The sequence below is a fragment of the Catharus ustulatus genome, chromosome 10 (assembly GCF_009819885.2).
Source record: "Catharus ustulatus isolate bCatUst1 chromosome 10, bCatUst1.pri.v2, whole genome shotgun sequence".
Taxonomy (NCBI): Eukaryota; Metazoa; Chordata; class Aves; order Passeriformes; family Turdidae; genus Catharus; species Catharus ustulatus.
The window spans coordinates 15,352,652-15,371,001 of NC_046230.1; the positions used below are offsets into that span (position 1 = coordinate 15,352,652).

At 44.1% G+C, this 18,350-nt stretch overlaps 1 protein-coding gene across 1 annotated transcript in view; it reads right to left on the reverse strand.

Annotated features, from left to right (window-relative positions):
* Positions 1-17,802, reverse strand: part of OSTN (osteocrin) — a 114,255-nt gene extending 96,453 nt beyond the window's left edge. Inside the window, exon 1 of the mRNA XM_033068853.2 lies at positions 17,609-17,802. Within this exon, the coding sequence (XP_032924744.1) occupies positions 17,609-17,623 (15 nt within the window). The 5' untranslated portion in view covers positions 17,624-17,802. The remainder of the gene's footprint in view (positions 1-17,608) is intronic.
* Positions 17,803-18,350: the final 548 nt, after the last annotated feature.

Sequence of the window (18,350 nt, forward strand, 5' to 3'; positions counted from 1 at the left end):
ACTAATTTTTGGAGATAAAAAATGTGATCATAAAAAAAATACATTAAGAACAAGAGTGTCCATGGTCAGAACCAAAGTGACAATGGTTTGTAGAAGGCTCTCTTGGGTCTTGCTGAGTCACAACTTTCTCATATTATGTCCATCTAGTGGTGAAGCCAAAAGGAATTATTTTTTTGATTAATCAGGTACTACAGCAATACTTAATTTGTCTGCCTAAAATTCTCCACTGAGCCTGTCTGATCTTCTTGTCACAGTCAGGATGGGGATACATTCAACTAAAAAGAGGACGAAGATGAATCTTTATCCAAAACTTGAATGAAAGCTTTGGGATTCATGAACTTTTCATCAATATTTTCTTCCTTTATGTCTAAAATTTGCATTTCCTTGATTTCAGACATTACTGTTATTAAAGGTAGGCATTACCTTAAAAACATGAATAGTATCAGGTTATGAAATTTGCAGCAGTACAGAGTTCTTTAATCTGTGGGTTTAACTAGTGACTAAAAGAATTCTCAAATACACATAAAAAACTAATGATGACAACTTGTGATGGGTTCAGTTTACAAGAAGAAAGTCCAGTATTGCAAGACAATCAATTTGTGAACTGTTCCATGGTAAAGGTATGAAAACCTGAGGACATGGCATCATTGTGCTTATCACTATTTGTCTCAAGAATCACAGAATCCAAGATTAAACAAAGGCTAGGAGGAATCCTAGGAGGTCAACCTGATCCAGCTACTTTCAGTGCTGCAGATCCCAGACCCCTCTTGGCCAACTCCTACTTGAGCTTTGTTGCCTTTCCATAAGAAACCTTTGCTGGGAATTGCAGTTGGACACAAGACAGTGATTTGCACAGACACGTTGCTGTTTCACACTGATGAATCCACTCCAATCTCACCAGATCCTTCCAGAGGCTCATAAAAGAGAACAGAGAACCCTGCTTTATGGGAAGTGGACCACTGAGATGCCCAAAAGAAAAAACACAGCCTGCAGCAGAGCCAGAAAAAGAGTCATCCAAACTAAGTGTTGTCAGGTGTTCACTGAAAAACTGCAGTTGTGTTTCCCACTGGAGAGCTTCTGATCCTAAACCAGTGATCCAAGGGGAACACAAATGCCACACACTGTTAGCAAGGTCTGTTTCCATCAAAAGCATGCATTTATCTCATCACCCTCTCTCTCAGACCTGGATTTTTTCACTGTAAGTCACTAACATGTCACAACAATTATTTCCTGAATTGACGCCAAAGAAATTGTTGCTTGAGATTGCTTTAAATATGTCAAAGCTCTGCCTTGCTTTTTTGTTATTTGTTTTCTTAAAAATCTTTTACCTGATTTTTTTGCCTTAGACATGGCAGTTCATTAAGAAAACAGACTAAAGCAATTCTTCTAAGATATTAAATGGAAGTTCTTTTTAATTTAAATGTAGTGGTTGTTTAAACAAAGCAGCTGAGAAAAAAATATTTGTTTTTGACAGATGAAAACTGTGGTGGCAGTCACACATCAGGGCAGCAACTCAGAGGCAGGTCCTGTTTTGTGCAGAAATGCCTTTGCTGGGAATGGGGAGTGCCTGGCACACAATGTCCTTTAATCACCTCACGGGGAGAAAGCCAGGACAGGCTTTCATTCTGGACTTCCAGCAAGACTCCCTCCGTGCTGCTGGGCTCTTCTCTTCCGGGTACAGTTTCCCTGTGAAATCCAGGGAGAAGGACCCTGCTGCAGGTGGTGCAGAGCTCTGGGAGACAGAGCAGCAATTCTGTGCTGAGCAGACACTGACACATTTTACCTTCCATCACAGCATGATGTTAGAACACAGCTCACTGTCACTTGGAAAAGAAGTGAACAAAGGGTCCAGTGCCTCAGCTGTCTTGCCACAAGCAAATGCAAAGGGCTGGTAAATGCAACCTGCACCAGGCACTGTGCAGCTGTAGTTGGTAGCAAAAACCATCCCTACTTATGGAGAGGAAAAAGGAAGAACTGCCTTCAAACATTTCAGGAACAGTTAACAGAGTTTCTGCTTTCATTATTTTTGATTCCTTTCTGGCTTGTCTTCTTTTAAAATGTACACTTGTGAGGCAAGAACCAAATTAAGTCAAATTGAGTAATTCAATTTATCAAGGAGCAAAAAAAAAAAATCCAAGTGAATAAGATAGTCCCACACAACAGCTCATTTATATTCTAGACAAAATGATGCTGCAAACTCAGCAATGACTACCCAGTAATTTACAACAAAACATCAGAGAGGCGTGGTAATGGTCACCTTATCACATGCTAAAACAAAAGAAGTGCTGTAGTGGTTCCTTTGAAAAGATCTTTTACCATGTGGAAAGCTGAAAATGTGCAGGTTGGGAGAAAATGTCCCCAAACATATTTGTGATCTAATATTAATTTAAATGGCAACAGAATTGTCATTTTTCCTTTCGATGCTGCTGTCATTAAAAAGCTTTGTGGATTGAAGGGAACCTGACCAGTCAAATCTGGGAATGAAACTGGGTTGAGGCAAATCGACTACAGAGATGCCAAAAACCCAGTGAGACTTACTTTAAAAAAAGAGAAAAAGGGTTTTAGTAATACAGATTAGGAACAGTAATATAGATATATCTCTCCAAACTAATATATACATTATAATTTTTCATATTGACAGCATCAATTTAAAGATTACTCCATGGCTGTTAGCCAAAGGTTTGGAGAAGTGTTATTTGGCCCTGTAAGTCACTATTACAGAGACAAACCCCACTCTTTCAGGTTATTTGCTGTCTATGGCATCACAGATGTGATTTTTGCAAGGCTGGCTCTGTCTGTAGTTAACTCTGCTCTCTCCAGTGCAAAGCTGACATCTGCCAGTGCCAGTCATCCTTCTCTTTGGTCAAATGCCTCTCAGAACTGATGCTGGCCAGCAGCAAATTCCCTTGCACCTCTCCCCTGAAAGAGTTTCTTTCCTCTGCCTTTCACCTGTGAACAAAGGGAGTAATTGAAACTTTTCAGTGCCTGAATCTTGCTGCTCAGGTGAAGTGCTCCATCACTCTCAAGCACCACCTGATCCAAGCAAAGCCATACCAACCCTCTGGAGTGACAGTAACCTTTCCACATAAACAGTTTTCCAAGACTGATTCTTCCATTAGGTTCTTGATCCTTTTGGCATGCATTGTTCTGACTTAATGAAACAAAATCCAAAACGTCTTCCTCTTGAGGACAAAAAGGCTTTTGCATGCAGCACAAAGCACTACAGCTGCAAAGTGGCAGTGTCTGTGTGTACCTGTCTGCACAGGCACCACGTCCCTCTGCCAGAGGGCACCCAGCAAGAAGCTGCACATCAGAGATCCCGAGGCAGCAAAGAGAAACACCCAAGCTATGCAGACACTTTCTGCAGCTGAAGAACCTGCATTTAACTCTCACTGTCCCTTTGAAGGTTTAGGTGTTGCAGCTTTGCAGAAGCAAAGGCACCTTGTGCAGCCTGAGTGGCAGTGCTGGGAGGGAGCTCAGGCAGGACTGTCCCAGCTCCCTGCAGGGTGGGACAGGGCACTGATCTGTCAGGGGGCTCTGAAGTGCATTCCTGCTGTCTCCGTGTGGTGAGGAAGGAGTTGCAACCAGAGCTCAGAGCACAAAGACAAATAATGACTTTGTGTTGGCACCCTGTGGTAAGGAAAGCAGGAAGTGCCAGATCTGATCAGTCCAGCAGATAATTCCAACCACGACTCACAGGCTGGGACAGGGGCCTCTGCTGTGGACAGTGAATCACCAACCAGCCCACAGACATTTCCTTCCATTAGTCAGGGAAAGCCTCAAGAACGAGAGTTTATTCCACTTCTGGTTTTAATTTCCACTTCGTGGTTAGCCTTGAAAAACTAATAAACATTTAGTGTATCTACCACATAATTCTATGCTTGCCTGCCTGTATAGGAGCTGTAGGGAGCAAACACTCACTCACAACAGACTTTAAATCAAACTGTCATTTTTCTGCACCAAAGAAATTTATTTTTTTTTGTCCAGTGACAGCATTTCAGCCCCTAATAAATTTGAAATCAATCACATAAACCTGAAAACAGAACAGAAAAATAAATTTGCTAAAATACGTGCGTGTGCTTATGTGTGCAGATTCAACACAGGCTGGAAGTCTTCCCACAATTAATTCTATGTGTTTTCCAGTTTTTAAGAATGCTGCTCTCCTGCAGCTAGTCCAGCCATACAGTGGAAGGCTCCTGGAATTACATCAGCCTATTTCTGATCACTTCCCATGTATTGATACCGAAATTTTCTTCAATTACCAAGATGTTGCTATTCCTCAGTAACCTATAGGTTCCCCCCAGGCTAACAGCCTTCAAATGGCCTACACTTAATACCCTTAACAGCCAAAAGCCCAGGACATGGCTTCCCTCAGCTGAACACCCCTACCCATTTCCACATCTTCTTTTCCTCTATCACTCACAAGCCAAAACAATACATGACAGTTCCCATTAAGCTGCCTTTCTGTGACAGCTCTGAGATGATTCCTCAAAGAGCTGCAACTCCCTTTGTGCAACAGGCTTTTAATGAGCTTTAGGAAGGGTTTTATAACCTCTCAGAATCAATCTGAGCCCTTATAAACACTGCTCAGTGACCTGCTTTTCAAACAAAGGTTTGTGGTTTTCAGCCAGGAAGATGCAGAGCTGTGCTGGTTATCTAAGCAGTTGTTGTAGGAGAGAGGAAGGAATATGAAAACTGCCCCAACCTGAGCTGGCAGCTGGTCTTACTGAAAGGAGCACCAGGAAAACCACAGAGCGTGGTACAGAGGGTTCTGCAGGTACAGGAGCCTGAGCAAGGACAGAGCCAGCTCATGAAGGGATGTCACTGAGCCAAGGTGCTGCCATTATCTCCAATTTGCAGTGAGGATGTTCTGTGCACACACAGACTGCAGAATATCCCGAGGCTGTGCCATGGGCTGAGCAGGGAGAAGGGCTGGCGTGGGAGGTGAGTAATGGGATCCAGAAGAGCTCTTTGGAGAGCCCTGGTTTGTGTCCATCACATCTCCTTAGGGGCCTGGGGTGGAATCACTGCTTTGCTGACGTCAATGGCAAAACTCCCGCGATTGTTCACCCACGAGAGTTCCTGAGACATGAGGAAATCTTCACAGCCCCACAGGTGATCTGCACCACACAGCTCACTGTCCCACCAGTGTGACACAACCTTTTGCTGTATGTGTGAGAGGCTGCATCAGAGGGGACAGAACCTAGGAAAGCACAAAAATGCACTGTGGCCATCCCCACAGCAGCAGCATCCTCTAGAGCTGGTTAGGGCAGGAATCTGAACAAAGCCCAATCCCAGCTGTAAGAGAAACCACACCAAAAGCAGCTTGATAAATAATCATTGAACGAGCATCAGAATTCTGCTAAGCACATAGGAAAGACTCTGTTTCAAAAAACCCAACTGAACAAAAAACAACCATCAAACAACTAAAATAACACCAAAACCCTAAAACCAGAATTCTCTGTGTTTTATGCACTCAAAAGAACTTCAAAGAACTTAATAAATGAGCTGCACCTTCATTTACAATACTCGATCAGGTTTAGAGCAAGTCACTGTAACAACCTGACTACAATTACAGCAATAGAAGACACTGATTGCAACACTAGTGTCACACATTTGTCACTAAACATGCAATAGAGCATCTGCAGCCATTCCCAGCACTCAAACCCCACCATTCACTGGAGCTGGATGGAGGTAAAGTCTTTATTACCGTGACAGATTAGAAGGTCTGCAGGTGCCTAGCATGCCAAGAAAGAAAGCATTATGCTTTGTGTCACTGAATCTGAGAGAGGTGACACACATTACAGTAGACTACTGCCATGCAGAGAAAAGGCCAAGTTACTCACAGCAGTAGCTACTATCCCACTCTGGAGCAGAGTGTCTAACAAGGCAGCAGGAAAACAAGGATGGATATTTAGCCAGCCCCCAGTTAGATGTATTCGTAAGTTAAATAATGCAAAATGTTACCTGCACTATTAAAGCCAGTGTCCTTCCCACAGGCCTGTTGCTCTGCCTTCACACACAATGGATGTATGCTCTGCCTCAGTTTCCCTCAGGTGAGCTGGCTAATCATAATGGATTATACATCTTCTTAAAGATAAAATAACAGAGTCTGAACTACATTAAATTCTGCACAAAAACCAGGCTGCAACATTGATTATAAAGGCTGCTTCTGAAAACAGTCCCCAAAAGAAACCTGCAGCTTTACACTTCCTGCAATTCCTCACTGACTGGAATTTTGCTTTAGCAATTACATGGGTGTTAAATGAGGACAAGCCAAGCACATAGGGAAGGGTTGTAAAACTCTGATAAAATCTGATCTATATTTTAACATTAGTCAGTTATGTAAATGTAAAGCAACAGAATCCCTGAGTATGTGTTTCCTACACAAGAAAGTTATAAGAACAGTGATTCAGGTTTGAGTACCAATGACATCTTGCACAATTCAAACCCGTGTTTACCTCAGGCAGTTCTCAGCACACAGTGGAGCAGAGTAACACAAATGGAATTCTCTCTTTACCCCTTTCACATATTCTATACTGCACAGCAAATTTCACCCCCTGGATTTCCACTTTTAAGAGTTACAATCTGAGATCACTTTAGAAAAACATACAGAGGAATTAAACTGTAGATTTGATGGGCTGCTCCAGGAATATTTCTTTCCCAATAGCTTCCTGTGAAGTAATTGAAAACCCAGGATAACTGAGCCCTGTGTTGTCACACTCGGATGTGCTGCAGTGAAGTGTTACTGCACATGGACCCATCAGCTGGGGGATGGTGATCCAGGGCTCTCAGTTTGAATTCTGATGTACACCTCAACTTGTTTGTTGCCAGCAAAGTCTCTACAACCTCTTTGGGATTACAAGGCTCCTGCAGTTCTCATTCCCCTTAGCTGGAAACACACGGGACTCTGCTGTCAGTGAGGAGTGGGCACCATAAGGAGCACAGCCAGGGCCATTGGCAGGGGCTGGGAAGAGCTGGGGAGTCTTGTTCAGATTCCCCTCCCACCAAACCTTATCCGATAGAGAGCCCAGGTGATCAGTTAAAAAGTAGCACAAAGGAATTTAAAAGAACAGGCAAAAATTAATGCTCGCAGCATGCTTGACTGATGGCACACTGAGGTGAGAACAGCGGGAACAATTACACTTCCAGTTTTCAGATACACTTACTGTGGATTAAACAATTGCTCTTTGTAGCACTCACAATAAAGTATAGGTTTTCCACAAACGTTACTGTATCTGCTCAGCACTCACATGTGGCATTTCAGTCATTTCTGTTGATACCTAATAATCCAGCGTTACACAGGCTGCTTCCAGGAAACGTGTTTCTGCCTCTCTAGCTGTCCACCTATTAAATGAGGTCCCAGAACAAAAGAAACCTGATCTGTGAAGAAATTTAGATCCGATTTGAATTCAAGTCCAAACGTCACATCTGGTTTAAAGAAAATAAAATAATCACACACACATTACACATACAGAGATCTGTGCTCCCCTGGGGCTCCTCACCAGGGGCTAGGATGTATTTTACCTTTATCCAGTAATCTTCCTAGATAATATGTTTTTCTAATAATTGCTATCTTTACTCACAATGTTTTCAAAGAAAATGGTGTGTGTCTTACTGGAGCAAAAGGGGAAAAAGCCGGCAGAGAGTTCAGACACTAAGAAAGAGACTCTAAGAGACACTAAGAAGGAGCTGCTCGCTGGAGGAGGGAGCTTTTTCCCAGGACTGCCAGGCTGGATCATGTCCTCCTGAGGCCATGTCAGACAAAATTCTGTCCCTTTGAAAGCCCTGGCTCCGGCAATGCCGCGAGATGGGGCTCTGAGCGCACGGACGGGCGGACACGGGACGGGCACGGGACGGGACAGCGCTCCCGAGGGACACCCGGCACTGCCCACAGCATGGACATGGAGCAGCACTGGGGCTCCTGTCCCACCTACACAGCACCGGGGCTCATGTCCCACCTACACAGCACCGGGGCTCACCTCCCACCTACACAGCACCGGGGCTCCTGTCCCACCTACACAGCACCGGGACTCATGTCCCACCTCCAGGCTGCCCCCAGCCCCTTTCCAGGCGCCGGAGGAAGCACAGAGCAGATGCTCTGCGTGACGGCTGCGGGGCTCCGCTGCCCGAGAAATAAGAACCAGGGTCAGAGCTGCCGCTGGAGGCCGGCAAGTGCCGGTTTTCCTGCTGAAATAATAGCCAGGAAGGCAAGATTCTGCTAGGACGAGAGGCAGATGGGAGCTGGGTACTGCTGCTGAGAGCTTCCCTCTGAGCCCCTGGGAGGAGGTGGCAGGGAGAGGGGTCCGAGGGGTGTGCGAGTCACAGCATAAAGGGGGGGATGGACCTTTCCTGGGAGTGTTTTGAAACAAAAGACAGCGTCTGACTTTAGGAACAGGAGAGCAGGTTCAGCAGTAGCAAGCACTGGGGACAGAACCTGTGGCTGGGACAGGTGGGACACAGGATGTGCCCAGCAAAGGGGAGCTGCAAGCCTTGCCCAGCTGGGGCTCTGCACCGAGGCCTGCAGGGAAAGCAGTTCCATCCACAAGCTGCTTTTTGCATGAAGGAGGGAGCAGGATATACGTAATGCTCTTTTATTTTAAAAGGACTAGTAAATAACTGGAAGGATACGCAAAAGAGGCACTTAAACTGCCTCCAAAATCTGCCTCCCAGGGGCACCTCTGCCTTTCTTCTTGATGCTTGCTCGCATTCAGGGTGCCTACAGGAGAAGGAGGAGCTGGGCTCAGATGATCTGCTGTCAGGCAGAGCCATGGGGCACCCAGCCCAGCCTGTCTCTGGTCCCACTGGGCAAGGCAGCTGAGTCTGTCCAGGTACACACCACAGATTTGTGGTTTATACAAACCACCCAGACATCCAGGATGTGAAGTCCCACCTACATTTGGATGCTACATTTTGGTGATTCCACATAAGGGGTCTGGTCTGTGTGGAACTGTGCACTGGCAGCAGTACCCAGAGGTGAGGCAGTAGTGAGAATCCCCTGTGATTCCACATGCAAAGCAGACTGCAGGGGCTGTCCTTAGAGATCTCTGGGGTGCCTAGAGATGTGTATGCATGGTGATGTGAGGTTGGAGTAGGAGATATGAGACCAAAAGAGCCCTGTAAGAAACAGGAGCACAAGAGAAACTCCAGCAGACACAGTATTTTTCTTGCACCAAGGCTGAGCCAGTAGGTGCCTCCCAAGGAGTTTGCACAGGGTGCTCCTTTTCCCTTGGCAGCAGGGCATTTACTAATGAATAGGACTCTTAGAAAAGGCAAGGAATTTCCCCCCCACACACACATATTCAGAGAAGCAGAGAAGTTTTTTTGTTGTTTTCTTTTTACACCCCCCTCTTCAAGATTCTTTCATTTGTGATTTCTAATCATCATTCCACTCTTCTTTCCCTCCTTTTCTTCACTCCCCATTCGTGAGTCACCCCCCCAGGCCTGGCACCACTCCAGACCCAATGAACTCCAGGAAGGCTTTTTCCCTCTCCTTTCCTCACCACCACCACCTTCTCCTCCCTATTCAAGCTGAACTTGTGGACAAAATAAACGCTGGCACTGGGTTATTGTCCTTCCCCTCCCCATCACAGGATTCTGAGAGAGGATTAAACTAATCTCATACATTGACTCACTCCTGGGTGCTGGCCTGGACTCCTGCCATGCAACGAGATGGCATCAAGAGCAATGTCCCAGCAATGTGTTTCTGCAGTGACTTCCTATGCAATGGCAGCAAAAGGATCTGACAGGATCAGGAGCTGTGCAACGTCAACACAGTCACTACATTTAACCCATTGCCTTGCTTTAAAAGGTAAAAAAATAAAAGAAGGGGAAAAAAACATAAAAAGCCTAGGAGGTCCAAGGGAACGGACAATCCAACCAAACCAATCAGTTCAGTGCTTCTGCACTGCCTCATTTGATAATTAATACTTAAGCAAAGAGTTCCCAAAGTTGTGCTGAGATGGGAGGGAGGCTGCTGGGAGTGTGACTTTATGGAATTACTTGGGCTCTCCTCCTGTATCCCCTATATCCAGATGATCAGAACCTGCAGGAACCTCCTAGAAGGTGGCAGTGCCTGCCTGCAGGGAGCCCAGCATCAGCAGCCTTTGAGTGTTTCACGAAGGAGGACAACCACCACTGCTGCCTCTCAGCAGGTGGAGAAACGGAGACCTTGGAAAACACAGTGATTCCCACAGTCCAACAGGTAAACAAATGGGTTACTCTGGAGCTTTAGCCAGAGAATACCAGCTCACTGCTGACATCTCTGAAGAGATACTGCTAGGGTTCAACTGCCTGGATAGCTCTAATGAAGTAAAGCTGCTGGGCTGTGTGTGTGACTCTGCCATCCTTCACTGACTTACACAAAACTACTTCTGTCCAAAAGATATGAAAACATTTGGCACACAAGGCCACAACTCAGCTGAGTTTGTGAATCCTGTGAGACCCACATAACAACGAGTTGACTTTGCTGCACCATATTTTTTAAGTGCTAGTGGTTTTAATTGGTAAGGTTAAGCCAACCTCAAGAGCCAGGTGAGCATGAAAGAAATGTGCAGATGATAGAGGATCAGAGTTTGCCATTGATGGGGAGTGATGCAACATTTCTGGTATGCAGTGACACTCCTCCCAGGCTTGGAATACCAAGGTGTGTGGATACAGAGGAGCTGTATCAATGCCCACAGAGGCTGTGTTAACAGCATAATCCACAGGGGCACAGCTGAGGGAGAGCTGTAGAGCTCTGCCAGGTCAGCTGTGCTGCTGCAAAGGCAGTGAGTGCAAAGCTCATCCACACAACCAAGGCATCCTGGTGGCTCCAAGGCAGGAGCTGTGGCTATTTCCCCATTCCATGCCACAGACACCTCCACATCCCTCAGCAACACACTTAGCTTCTCCATGCTGCAGGTTCTCATTTCTAGGTGCAGCTAATACAGCCAAGGACACCTTCCTATGCCATCCACCCCCACCTCTGTGTGCAAGCTGGCAGAAGGGTAAAGGTTGCAAGGTAGAAATAACAGGAGAAAAATTGAAGAGGCAAGACATGAGCAAAGGGTAAAACCCTTCCTGATCCATCTCAGGCAGCAAGCTAAGGGAACAAATCCTCATTCCTGCATCAGTCTCGCAGCTGACGACTGAACAGCTCTGAAACAATCCACAGATAGCAAACAATTCCAGTCACAAACACCCAAGCACAAATGTCTAGGTGGTTTGTCAGTGAGCAATTAAATCCTGTGCTGAATAAAAATGTTAAAAATGCATCACATTGTGGTTTTAAATAGTCTCTTGTTGGAGAAATTGGTCTCCCTGCCAACTTGCGCTTGGGTAAACTGTTTATGCCACTGCTGGGATTCTCTAAATGTCCATCAGGCAGTTGCATCACACTGAATAGTTTGGCATTACCTCATGCCTTAAGGGAAAGGCAGAAGAAAATGAACTAGCAGCCTGTTTTCTCTGTCTACTTATTTATTTACTTTGGTGAGGGGCTTTTTATTTGCTTTTGTTTTGGGGGTATTTTTTTGTCCTTTTCCCTCCTGAGCTAAGGGTAACTTGAGTGCACAGCAATCAAAAAATGTGGTGAGGGAAGTACTTTGGAAAGTAGTGGGAATGTAGAAGGCAAGGAAAGAAGGAAAAACGTGAGTCAAAGGATTAAATCCAAATTCCAGTCTGGGACTTTTTAACGAAGATGGAATACTGACTAGTTGAGCAAATTAAGCTTTTTCAAAGGGGTCTGGGGAAGTGATTGGTTTCTATCCAAGCAGAAAATGTCATTCTTCTCCATCGGTACCAGAGAAAATAAGAGAGACAAAACATTCCCAACCCTCCTCCGAGAAATCTGAAAAGATGGGAGAACAGACAAGGACAAACAAGCAATTAAAAGGAAATTGCTTCTCTCTCCCCACCAAACCTTTTGTTTCTTCCCTAACGAAAGTGGAAAAAATTGATTAGGGGGTCAAAAGGAGGAAGAAGCAAGGAACTGCATCACATGCAGTGCCACGTGAAAACAGACACTGCTCCACCAGGGTGCGGGCAAAAACCTGCTGCAGCAATGGGGCTGCAGGAAAGGCCAAAATCTCACTTCTCAACTGTTTGGGTTGAGCCTTCTTCCCACCTCTGAAGCTTACTCTGACAATTACAGTTTCTCTGCCTAAGTCTACCATGACATGAATAAAAACTTGGAATATTTTCACCTGTGTTGTTATTGTCTCATCAAGCCACTCTGTCAGTGTGGTTTCCCAGGGGACAGCAAGCACACTCAGACCAGCAGCTGCTCAGACCTTCAGCTGGAGTCCCTGCCTACAAAGGGGAAATGTTCCCTCATCCCTGTCACTGCAATAGCTACTCCCACATCCTACCCAAATCTGGTTTAACAGTGGATTAACTAATATTAGGCTGGCAAAGTGGATAAAAGGGATGCTCAGTATTTGTTACCTGCTGCCCTTCTACCACACAGAGCTGCAGACAGCAGCTTTGTCAGCTTTTCCTGTGGGATTCACACAGGTGCTTCCCTTGGAGCCCAACGCATAGCATCCATACAAAAAAGGGGGAACAATTCATGGGACACTAAGTACAAACTTTATTTTCTGCAGTAATATAGTACTTTTTAAGGAAATAAAACCTGTGCAACAAATCTAGATTCCCTTCTATGCCCAGTGGTCTGCAGCTTAAGGATTCATTCAACTCTGTATGGAAATACCTCAATTCATACCCAAATTATCTGAGAATTCAGTTCACACTAAGACTGGAATATAAGGTTAGGAGACAATTATGTTAATAGAAGATATAGAAATACAGAAACATAATACAGAAATAATAAAACAATATTGAAACAATGTTAGCTGCATTGGATCAGAGTGAGCACCTCCCTAAGTAAGCAGCCTCAACAATGGTCTCAGTAGTTAAACAGAGTATACAGATGTGTGACACTTCTCCCTTAAATTCCTCCACTTTCCGACTATTTTCTGCCCAGGAACTTCCCAAGTCAGAAGGATATTTTCAGTGGTTGGTAAACCTGACTGGATTTCTCCTTTCTGAATTTTTCCAGTCTTCCCTTGAACACAAATAAAACTTTAGCCACTACAACATTTTTTGGCAAGGAGACTCCAGTCTCTAACAGGGAAGGTCTTTCAGGAGTTATTTGAAAAAAACAGGCAGTGATGTACATCATCACTTGGTGATTTGCAGGGCCTGCAAAATTCTCAGCCCTTCTCTGTTAAAAACAGTGTTTAACACTTCACAGGTGGGGAAATCAGAACAACCTCTCCTGCATATCCAAGCTGTCTCAAAGGATGAGCCATGGTAACATGTACTGGGCAGCTCAGCTGAGAAAAACGCAGCATCAGAGATCCTGGAGCATATTCCACCAGAGCAGCTGGAAACCCTCTCCAGACACCCCTGAATTCCACCTAACACTGCAATATCCACCTGTGCTGAGTTTGGACAGTGATATCCACACAACCATGGTAACTGTGAATCTGTCAGCAAAACAGTGTGAGAAATCACATCAAACCCACCACATTTCTTGAGAAGCTTGAAGTTGGCACATTTGCAAGTGTTTCCTAGAGGTCTGCATATTTCCAAGGAAACCTGAGAGAAAGTATCACTGATTTGAAATACAACCACTCAGAATTTTGATGGAAGTGAGAAATCCAAGACATTTTGTTAAGCTCCACTTCAAAGTGACAAATTCATTGTGAGAAACACATTGGCAACGCAAAGGGAAAAGCCAGATGAATTTCTGCAAAGTGTGAAGGCTGTTTCCAGCATCTCTCCTGTTGGACACACACAGCCAAGAAAGATTTCTATGGTAATTTAAATTGAGAAAAGAGACCTATGGCCAGCAGCAGAGCCTCATCCTTCTGGCCCTTGTTTCACCACATTCCCTCTCCACACTGGTGCTGGGGAGGTTTATCCTGGGAAACTCCTCAGGCATAAGGCATTAGTGACACCAAATGTTTAGAGGTGTTCTTGCACACGTAAAATGAGAGTGATTTTTATATGAGACAAAATAAACACTTAAACAGTCCTAACCTCCTGCACATCAGAGAACAGGCTGAGCAATCATTAACTACAAACTCAAACTGCCCTTGAGAATGTTAAGGACCGTATTTTATTTTCCTGTCTTCTGTTTTTTCTTAACTAAAGCATTTTTATTGATCTTTTCTGGACATTACACATTTATCTATTTGAGATATTCACCCTGTACAGTATTGATTTACATAATTGAGTGATGTCATTATATGCAAGTGGCTTCATAATCCACTTGCAAGTGCCATGCAGACAGAGATTTCTGAGGAGGGGCAGGGCAGTCAGTGTGCACTGGGATTTCATTTTGCCCTGCAAGCTTTCTGCTCACAAGGGCCAGGTTCAGTAAGCCAGAGGTCCTGGGTAACCCAGAACAACGATGCCTCACTCGCATGTCCCAGGCTTTGGCTGGTACTACGGCAACAGCCAAGCCTGGCTGGGACATTTCCATTATCTTCTCGGTGCTAGAAAACAAACAAATTTGTACAACGCACACAAACAGTCTTTTCTAATCTCTTTTAATGGCACTCTGAAGACCAGACTGTCAATTGTCTGCTGTGTTCTCAACAATTTGCTAATGATAATTAAAGATGCTCAAAGTTTGCCAACTATTTCAGCACTCTATTTAACCAAGAAGATAAGGGTTCAGGAGGAAAGCAAATGAAATGAACTTCATCCAAGAAGGAGGTGTTACCTACAAAGGAACCCATAAGGGCATAAAGATAGCAAAGGAAGAGTAAAAAGCTCTCTAAACTGCACAACAGACACACAGGGAGATGATGCCAAAACCCTGGAATGAGATTACAAAAGCAGGAGAGTGAGTGGATTTTTTTCCTTTCTTTCTAAAGGATTCCATCCCAAAGGAGTTGCTTAGACAACAGCAACCCCCTACCGTGCGATCTGTGTATGAAGAAAAACAAATCCATGCTGTAGTAATAGGAAGATCAAAACCTGGCTTGTGCTTGGTTTATTGGGATTTTTCCTGTGGCTGAGAGAAATGAAATACTCCTTGTGTGCCCATTTCCGCAGAAAAGGACAGTATTTCCCCACAGAATGTGGGATACCGGGCATGCAGCCCCCAGAAAACAGGAAGAGAAAAGAGCAGGCACCTGTAACTGGAAGCACAGCTTTGGTTGCCCTGAAGTGCTGCTGAATTAAGAGTCCTGTATAAATTCCCAATTCCAGAGAATCATTTGAGGCATTCAGCTGACCCATGTAAGAACATTCACTGACCACTAAAGCTGTGAGTTCCCCAACTTACTAAAAATAAGATAACTGTGGCAAATTCCTAAAGGTGTGTCAACATGTGCAGTAGGAAACCAAGCACACACCTGTTCCCTGTGAGACTGAACTTGTTGCCTTGCAGGAAATATTTCTCTTTTCTGAAGGTCACCAACCCTTGCAGAAGTTCCTCTGCCATGATCCAGCGTGATCACATGCCTGCTTGCAAAATTTTTACAGAATTTTATCAAATTCAGACTTTCTGCAAGCCCCACCTACACAAAATTGTAGCTATGGCCTTCTGGCACCTGTAAGTATTAGGATCTTTGTACTTCTACTGGCTCATTGCATTGTGTTCTAAACCTGTTTATTCTGAGTGTGCCTGTGTTTGGAGCAGCTTAACAACTTCCCAACAGAAAATTAATAACATGGAGAAAATATTTGTACCAGAGGGAAAAAAGTCTTTATTGGGAAGAATAGTCTTGCCTTATACCTGAAGGAGCTTCATCTGTCCACCTGTTTTCTGAGAGCATCATATTCGACTTCTGCTTATTTCAGTAAGTTCCACTTGGCAGGACTATGACCCTTTTATGTGAGAAAAATAGTAATGGTCTTCCAGCAGATTGCCCTCCACATCATTCTCAGCTAGAAATTCAGTGAAAACACTGTATTCCTTAGTTCTTAAATCACACTTCCCCCCTTCAAATGACTGGGACTGCAAACCAATAATCAGAGAACCTTATAAAATGCTAATTTTGAATCTGGCCATGCTCAATTAACTCCTACTACCTGAACTATTTTTATAAAATACATTCCTGCTAAGTTTCAGAGAATTACATTTTCTAATAAATTAAAATTTTTGTAGAAAACAATGCAACAGTCAAATGCAAATAGAAGCCTACTGCCTGTAAATTTCAAATGCAGTTCCACTTTTAGTGTCATTTATTTTCAAAATATTTTAAATTAGTAGTGCAAATTACTAACTCAGGAAGCATTTAATGTAAATATTAATAGGTTTGAAACCTTGCAGCATTGTGTTCAAAGGTTTTGATGTTAGCACTTTGGAGCTAAATTGTCTTTTTTCCCCCCCACACACTTTCATGCTCCCAAGCTCATCTGAAGTAGGAGACAATTCTCTACCAAAACACCAGTAATTTCAGATTCATCTCAGATTCTCTCTGGCCTAACTCCAGAAAGCAGGGGGGACTCAGCACACGGCATTCCATGCTCAGAACGTGTTTGCCTTGCAGGAAAGTACTTGGCTCAGCAGCGACAAATCAGGACATAAGGTGGCATTATTGCCCTTCCTTAGCTGTCTGCAGGGCCAGAGTCCAGATCTGCATGTCAACAGTGCTACAACATCGTTGTTTGGCATTCCAGAAACAGGACAGAACAATAAAAAAAGACCCAATGAGAAAATCAAGTCCGCACTGAGATGCATTCAGAATGCTACACACAGCCAAATCCTGACTGTGTGCATAAAGTGGTCTGACTGAAAAAAATTACTGTTAGGCTTTTAGTGCATTAACTGCACAGGACTTCTGAAATAACATTTAAAAATACAGACTTCATTTGTATCCTTGACTCAGTGTTTAGCTGTGATTGCCCACAGCAGGAACTTCCATCAAATTTATACAGATGCTTGGAATAAGAAATGAGAAAGTAATTGCAAAGGATACAGGAACTTGGTTTGCATGTTCATCTTTTCTCAGTTCATACAAAAAAATACAGCATTTGAAGCTATTTTTTTATTAAAGAGAGCTGAGAGTTGCACATTTCAGCTAGAGACATGAAACTACAGAACAGGGAACCAGCTTTTCCCTGGTCTCGTCCAACACTTGTGTATTCGGATTGAGAACCATCTTTTTTGTCTGTTTAGTCCAGCAAAAGAAAAGTAGCATGAGACCAACAGCCACATGTGAGCATGTTTCCAGTTCCAGGTACATACAGGATCTTTCACTCAATAGTTGGAAGCTACTATCACAAAGGAAAGTTTAGGGAAGACTTCAAATAACACCAGCAGTGAAACAATGGAGCTATTTCCCACACAATGGCACCGTCCCTCACACAGTGACACTGTCCCTCACACAGTGACACTGTCCTCTAGTACTTCAAAATCAGGGCAGGTACCTTTTGAGAGAGGATGTTTTAATCACATACAGAACCTCAGTGCAGAGAGAACTAAGGGAACTGGCAGAGCTACATGTCAGAGGCAAGGTGTTCCCTCTTGAGTTTCAAGCTCTGCAAACACTTGATTCTACAAAAGAAAACTCCTTGCAATATCCCCAAATAAGTGATTCATTCATTTCTCCTAGCAAAATACACTCATGCCTATTTTTTTAAATTATGCATCTGGAATGAAACTCACCAAGGTCAGGTCCATGTCTGTATGAATACAGGTTTAAAGATGAAAACCTCTGCAGATGTAACACAGACTGTCATAGTGCTCTCCTCTGTAAATCTTGTGCCACTTTAACACTGAGACATGGTGGCCAGAAATAATCAAAAGTGGGAAGCATCTAGAAAAAAACCATCAGAAACCCAGAGAGCTCTGAAAAGGATTTGTTTGTGCTTGGTTGCTGTGGTGGTGGCAGTTGGGGGAAGCTCCAATTACATCTGATCTGTTGCACTTCACTGAAAAGGAGCTCATCACAGTCCAAGAGTGCCAAGCACAGAGGTGCTTATTTAAATTTGTCTGTCTCTGGTTCCATTAATCATGACCTCCTGACAACTTCTGGATCCCACTTTCGTCTTCCCCCCTCTTGTTGCAGCCCTGAAGAGCCTCTTTTATCAGGTGCATTCAGCCAGCACCAGGATGCCCATGAAAGCTCCCTGTGTGGTACTGGCTCAGACGTGGCTCCAGTTCATTCCTTTCCAGCTCAAACAGTCCCCTGACATGGTTATTAATCATGGCCTCACTGACAGGGCACTGAACTGTCTGCAGAGAAAACTTCATATTCCCATCCAGGGTTCCCCAGGTAGGACATGGAATTTGTTTCATCTTTGTGTAATCAAGAAATGGAGCACATTAGGGGAGCGAATTAACCCCAACTTCAGGTTCATAAAGGTGTCCCTGCTCTGTTTAATTAAATCTGTCTTAAAACCTCCTA